Source organism: Delphinapterus leucas, chromosome 14 (genome assembly GCF_059928025.1).
Source record: "Delphinapterus leucas isolate spDelLeu-1000000601 "Yukka" chromosome 14, BTC_Dleu_Yukka2, whole genome shotgun sequence".
NCBI lineage: Eukaryota > Metazoa > Chordata > Mammalia > Artiodactyla > Monodontidae > Delphinapterus > Delphinapterus leucas.
In genome coordinates this window covers 37,058,880-37,065,777 of record NC_143142.1, presented here as the reverse complement: position 1 = coordinate 37,065,777, position 6,898 = coordinate 37,058,880, and the positions used below count along the sequence as shown (strand labels likewise).

The following is a 6,898-nucleotide window of genomic DNA, read 5'->3' as shown; positions in this document are numbered from 1 at the left end:
GTCATTTTCAGTTAAAAAATTTTAGCCATCCCCAACGAAGGGATTCCTGTTAGAAACCCTCAGTAAGTGAATTTGTACTGGGTATCCTCGTGCTTTCCCCGTCTGTCTGTAGTTCCCCAAACAGAACTCAAGCTGTAAATAAAGGGGAGAAACATATTTCTCACTCCCAAATTCTTAAAATTTCAGTTTTTGTGGAAAATACAATTTCACAATTTCAATGTTAAAATTAGTAAGAGCCACAGAAAGTGTGAAGGCGTCCAAATAGGTCATCTAGAGATCCAAAAACCAGGACTAAGGGGAGACATAGAATGCTCTTTACTCAGAAGGGCAGGGGCAAGGGTTGGACAGTTCTCACCATTAAGGGCATTCGTGGACACTGCAAGGGAGGAACATATCTGAACAACGGGGGAACTTGGACGATGAATCGCCACATTAAGGGCACCACTACCAAATCTTCAGAGGCTCTGGTGAAAAATTAAACTAGTGGCAATTCTCAATGTTCGCAGCATCTGCGACCAAACAGTTCAGCACTCCAAGCTTGGACAGCTCCACAGGCCGAGCTCCGGACGCGGCTTTAACTCTAATCAATTCTACTCAGAGCCAGACTGTCAACGACAGCCAGACTCATTAGCGATTTACTGAAAATCCTCCAAGACTTCCCTTTAAAAACAAAACGACTTCCACATTTAATTGTCTACCTAAAAGAACATACGCAAGAAATTAGGAGATCTAAATTAAATTTATTAATAGGAGGGCTTGATGGTGCTTAATTCCAGAGCTCAGAGCTCTGATTGCTGGGGCTTGATGAAAAAGCAAAAAGAAATAAGAGGGACATAGTTAAAAACATGATTTTCACCATTCTCAAAATTCTATGAATTCTTTACCCATCCTTGAGAAGTGGGTAAAATTGAAAACAATCAAAACAATTAAACTTCTTTAAAATTGTACTGTATGAGTGAAAGGTGTTTATGAGAAGTCGATGACTCCGGATCTTATCCAAGAGGACGGCACAGAATAGTTAATATGTTCCTTGAGGGACTAGGATGCTGACGTCTTTTTCTGATACCCGATCATTACGTGACTGGAAAAAAAAAAAAAAAGGAAGTCATTCCATGAATAAAAATCGGAGTGCAACAGTGCAACAAAATGTTCTGTACTTAAAGGCCATAGGCAGACAGATGTTGACAAAGAAGTCTCTTCCAAAGCCACGTTCGGATTGATTTCTGCTAACTGCACATATAAACAGGAGCAGAGGGCCGGTCACCTCTGTAACCACCGGCAGCAGCAGCAGAAGCCGCAGCTTCAGACGCAGCCAGAGAGACTTCTGAGCAGAGAAGGCGCTGCCGACTCGCGCAGCTGCCTGACCAAGTGGCTCCCACAGACGCCGGCTGCGCCGCGGCCCTCTCTCTTTCCTTCGTCTCCTTCTAAGACTTTCCCTCTTTCCTTATCACTTCTTTCTCTCCGTGAACTTAAAGGCCACTTTGCCCCCCACCCCTCTTAACTCGTCGCCCCCTCCTTCTTCCTTCTACATCTCTCTCCTCGCCCCCTTCTCTCGGTGTCACGCTCCCTCCTAGTCCTGAGCGTCCACAAACTTTTGAACAGAATACCGGCCTCAGCAAACAAGTCCTTCAGCTCCTCCTGCTGCTCCTGCTCGTTGCTGCGGCTTCTGCTCAGACACTAACGCCAGACGGTGATGCCTCTTGGGTTGTGACTCCAGCGCAGAAACTTGGAGAAGCCCTTTGCCCGCCGTCCTACTTGGCAGCAAAGCCTCTCCTGGCAGCGGTAAGAGTTGAATGGTAAGGGGAAAAAAATCTTACCAAACCAAACAACTCACCTGACTGCTAATTCTTTCGCCAGCATCAGGGTACGAGTTAGCTTTCCTTCGTACCAGATCTGGCGAGTTATTGGGCGTTGGGTATATACATATACTTTCTAACTATAGCGAGAAGGAAGTGGCGGGGGCGCGCCGGCTGTCATTAAGCCGTATTCAATACTGGGAGTCAGAGGTGAGCGCCGTCCCTCCCTCAATTCAGGGAGTTTCTAGGGGTCGGAGGGTGGAAGGCCAGTGGCGTTCTGACTGCTGTGTGCTCTCTTTCGCGTCCTGCGCAGAATGACCATGTGTAGCGGAGTGAGGCTGGCCCTGCTGGTCTACGGGATAATAATGCACAGCAGCGTCTATTGCTCACCTGCCGCCGCCGGACTCCGGTTTCCTGGGATCAGGTAGGTGCTGGCTGCCCTAGCTGAGCTGAGGCCGGGGCTTCCCTTCCCCTGACACCTCCTCGTGGTCGCCCTCCTGCAGTTCCTCGGTCAGGCTACGACCGGTCAGGCTTACCACCACCTCCCCATGCGCCCCCACTGCACCGCCACCAGCCTGGGTCCGGCCGCGGGTCAGTGGCCGTGGCTCAGCGGGAGGATCCCGGCAGACTCCGCTGGGCCTCAGCCCCCCTCCCCCAGCCCGCCGCAGCCGAGGCGCCTGGGTGGACCGAGCGCACTTCGGCGGGCTGGAGAAACCTCCCCTCCCCCAACCCCTCCCACGGGAGGGGGGCAGGGCCGGGCCCTGAGTTGACTTCTTTTCCCTATTCTTAGCTTGAGTTAGGAGAACTTTGGCTCCCGGAGCCAGTTTGGGGGGGGTGGTTGAGAGTGAAGCTCCCGTGGACTTTGCTTTGTTACAGCTTGTTCGGGACTATCGGGGCGGGGTCTCCCTCTCTCCTCTCTGCTCTCCTCACCTCAATTCGAATTCTTTCTACTGGAAGAGCTTCCTCTCAAGTGATAGGTTTTCCAACTGCATTTTGAGTCTTGGGGAGAGGGAGTGTTGGCCGGGTAGAGTTAAGAAGAAGCTATTTGAGAGAAGGAAAACAAAGATGAGGGAGGGGGAAATAGATGAAATGGATGCAAAGGAGCAACAGAAACCAAACTGGCAGGCAGTACTGGGAAGGCAGCCCTACCCACCCCAGGCAGGAGTAACCCTGGCTTCCCCCACCCACCCCCAATTCCGGGTTTCTAATCGGTCGGCGCTGCCCGGGTTCCCCGCCGCAGCCCCAGAGTCCCGGGCCTGTCAGCGGGAGAGTGGAAGCTCGCAGCACAGCGCAGCATCGGCACTCCGCTGTGCACCGGGCTCCCGGCGGCGAGGAGCGCGCGTTCTGACCGCAAAGCTGCTCCTCCGAGCCGCGCCCAAGAATGATCTCCTTAGGGGTCGCTGACCATTGATTTGGGTTCTGGCTTCGGTATTAGGATTCCAGCATCTGGGCACGGGGTACGGGGTGGAAGTGCCCAGAAAGACCAGGAGACTCCGAGCAGCCAGGCCAGGGCAGACAGGCGCGTCGCCGAGGAAAGGCTGGGTGTGGGGCGAGCGCAGCAATGCCTTGCCCCTACCTCTCCAGGGATGGAGGAAAGGCGACCGAAGTAACGAAGTATGGCTAACCCCTCCTAAAGCGCGCTACTTGCCTTGGCCGCTTTCCTAGTCTCTCCAGCGGCCGAAAGCGAGTGGGTTGTGTATACTAACCCACCTCTCCCGTCCTGTATCAAGGATTGAGTTGGTAGGTTAAGGGCGACTGCGAGATCGTTGTCTCTCGGTCTCCTGTTGACCCTTTGACCCTCTCCCTTTGCCTCTGGGTTGAGAGGCTGTCCCGCCGCCCCGCCACCGCTAACATATTAGCGCGAACTATCTACTTACTGGACTTAAAAGCCTTATTACACTCCCAGCTATTTTCAAAGTCCCGTGTGCCTGGCACTTTCTCCGGGCAAGAGGTACCGGAGGGCGCGGACATGCCACAGAATGAGCCGCTGCCAAACAGGCTAAGTTTAGGGGCATCTATTACTCATGTTCCTGCCAGATCCTCTCCCGCCCAAAATAGAAGCCGGAGGTTCTCCGTGACCTACATCTGCGCGGGGAAGGACTCCCCTGGGCTCGGAGGCTGGGTGGGGGTGGCTGCTGGCGTTGGCCGCCGGACTCCCCAGCCATCCACCCTCTCTGGCTCCCGGCCTCCCCCATCCGGTCTTCGCGTGGCCAGCGTCTCTCTCCTAGAGCCCTTCTCATCGCTGCCCGCCGCTGCTTGTGGACGGAGGCTCAAGCGCCAGGCCGGGAGCGGAGCGGTCCTCCTCCGTGGCCAGGTGTGCTAAGTCGGCGCAGACGCCTCGGCTTCCCAGTGCCCGTTGCGGCCGCGGCCCGGGCAAGGCGACCCTGCACCCGCGAGAGGAGGGGTGGGAATTTCTGTTGGGTGGAGTTTTCTCCTCCTACTTCTACCCGCACCCCTGTCCTAGAAAAAGAGGCAGTTCTCCAAGGGGCGCCTTTAGTTAGAAGGAAAATCGTGAGAGCCCCTAGGGATCTTTGGGTCCTCGCAGAGCCGAGGAGGGACCTGTAGTGACCACTCCTCGTGCCCCCGACTACCGCTGCAGGCCGGAGGACGAGGCGTACGACGAGGACGGAAACCCGCTGCAGGACTTCTATGACTCGGATCCACCTGGCGTGGGGAGCCCCGCCTCCGCGCTGCGCGACGCCTACGCGCTCTACTACCCGGCGGAGGAAAGGTACCACCGCACGGCCCCGCGCCGGCCCAGGACTGGGAGGGAGAAAGGGGCAGGGGGTGGCCCATCGAGTAGGTTCTTTTTCATAAAAGCCCTCAAGCCTCTCCTCTCCCGGGATGGTTCCCACGAGAGCGAGAGAAAGTTAGTAGCGGGCCGGTTTGTGTGGACATGAGGGCCGCGTGGGGACGAAAGTTCCGTGGCCCAAGGAGTGGCAGTGAGTGCGCGCCCAGGCCGGGCTCCACACCTGCGGTCCCCGGAGGGCAGGACGAACTCCGGTTCCTGGCACTCACGGGAACATCCCAAGAGTCATCCCCGAGTGCCTTGCCTCTGGGGTTTTCCCCGCCAGCCTCCCGGAGCACCGGGGGGCGTGCGTGCCCAGATGGGGACCTGGGGCTGCCACTTGGGGACAGTCAGTGACCCCAGGCGCGCACTTTGCCTCCTTGTTAGAGATTTCGCCCACGGGGTCCTTAACAAGGCCTACCGCAAAGTGCTGGACCAGCTGTCCGCCAGGAAATACCTGCAGACGCTCACGGCCAAGGGCGTGGGGTAAGAGTTTGCGAAAGAGTTAACCTGCGCGTAATGGCGCGCCCCCGCGAGCGCCGGGGTGGGTATCTGTGCCAATGCGCGCTGGGCGGGCGGCGCAGCTTCTACGTCCGTGCGTGCACGTGGGGCCGAGGGTGCGTCTGCGCCGCAGGGTCTGCCGGGCCAGCTCCCGGACGCAGACTAAGGTTCGGAGACCGCGACTTAAGTTTGGCCAGAGAGCTCGGGAACTGGGCGAGGAAGGGAGAAGGCAGGAAACCCGGGGAATCTGATCCGTTTTGAATAATTGAAGAAAAGAAAAAGCCCCCTCCCCCACCCCAGGCCTTCAAAACCTTCAAGCTTCGTGGGACGATTGGCTAGGATATCCTCTAAGCATGACTTTTTCTTTCCTCATTTTTCTTTCACTGTAAATTCAGTTCGAAACAAACAAATCCTCAGATTTGGACCCTTAAGGAAACAGTTTTTGCTGGTGCCAGACAAACCCAGAGCACAGGGCTTGCGTGGAGCATCTCAGCAGAAGGCAACATTTTAATAAAGCCCATGGGACAAAAGATGACATTTTCCGCAATTAATAATTCATGCGATGAAAAATATTGCCTACAGCCTGTCGACTTATATTATTATCACGTTTTTCACTTTAGCGCATAGGAGAGGAGTGTTCATGTCTGACTAGGAATTGCGGGATCGATGTAAACACGGCAGCAGCCAACTTGAAATTTAGGGCTCTTCCGTTATTTTCTCTGTACGTGGGGTTGGGTGGGGGTGTGCCAGGTACGGTCAGGACGATTGAGCGCAAAAGCATGGATATTCAAATCTCAGCGGGCAGCGTTCGGAGAGAGGTTGGCCTTAAGTCGCTTGCCTTTGGCCCGGACCTCATCTGGGGCCCATTCTGTAAGGACTTAGTGCCCCAAGATAGTCGGTGGGGAGGGAGGAGTGAGGGTTCCCATCGCAGCCCTCCCTCCGGCAGCTCTCTGGCCGAGCAAGGCGGTGCGGTGGGCTTTGAGAGCCGGCGTCCTCCCTGAAGACTCCCGCTTGGGGTGGGGCCCGTCTGCCTCCAGCAACTATTCAACCTGTGTCTCCCGCCCCGCCACCCTCTTCCCGACCTCTTTCCTTGCAGTGGGAACCTGGGCGGAGGCGCGGACGACGACTCGGAGCCGCTCTCCAAGCGCCACTCGGACGGAATCTTCACGGACAGCTACAGCCGCTACCGGAAACAAATGGCTGTTAAGAAATACTTGGCGGCCGTCCTAGGGAAAAGGTATAAACAAAGGGTTAAAAACAAAGGACGGCGAATAGCGTATTTGTAGCGATGAGTTACCAGCTACCCTGTGTATACAACCCTGACACACTGAAAAGTCATTTTCCCAACTGACTGAACAGTCATGGCTCTTGTGTTCTGTCCAAACATGTATTTATGTATGAAGTAAAGCCATTAAATGAATATTTTGATAATAATATTGTTTTCCTTTTTACAAAGCACTAGAGAATGCACAGATATACTTTGTGGACCAATTATTGATATTGATATATATATATATTACAAATATATATTAAGAATATATATATAAAAGTATAATTGAAAGCAGTTCAAAGTGTGCACAAGGATTGAAAATTCGCCTGAGCTGTTTGTTTTTATATAAAATAAATAGAAAAATAGACAATCATTGTTTTGAATATTACTCCTATTTTTGTAAACTGGAATTAAAAGGACAGTATTTTTATCCACTACAGGCCTGAAGATATTAATACCGACCATTTGCTACTGTACATAAACAGTGATGCCCTGCTCCAGGGAGATTTTGAGTAATGATTTGGGAGAATTGCTGAAGGGCAC

The 6,898-nt window shown here is 53.9% G+C and overlaps 1 protein-coding gene across 1 annotated transcript; it reads left to right on the top strand.

Annotated features, from left to right (window-relative positions):
* Positions 1-1,949: 1,949 nt before the first annotated feature.
* Positions 1,950-6,424, top strand: ADCYAP1 (adenylate cyclase activating polypeptide 1). The gene is made up of 4 exons (XM_089894267.1): positions 1,950-2,220; positions 4,396-4,527; positions 4,972-5,070; positions 6,182-6,424. The coding sequence occupies exons 1-4, from the start codon at positions 2,111-2,113 to the stop codon at positions 6,369-6,371; spliced, it is 531 nt and encodes a 176-aa protein (XP_089750393.1). The 5' UTR covers positions 1,950-2,110; the 3' UTR covers positions 6,372-6,424.
* Positions 6,425-6,898: the final 474 nt, after the last annotated feature.

Bases quoted from the DNA above. Each gene is read 5' to 3' on its own strand.
- ADCYAP1 (XM_089894267.1), top strand. From the start codon at position 2,111: ATGACCATGTGTAGCGGAGTGAGGCTGGCCCTGCTGGTCTACGGGATA. The intron at 2,221-4,395 runs GTAGGTGCTGGC...CTACCGCTGCAG, and splicing joins CTCCGGTTTCCTGGGATCAG to GCCGGAGGACGAGGCGTACG. The intron at 5,071-6,181 runs GTAAGAGTTTGC...CTTTCCTTGCAG, and splicing joins CTCACGGCCAAGGGCGTGGG to TGGGAACCTGGGCGGAGGCG.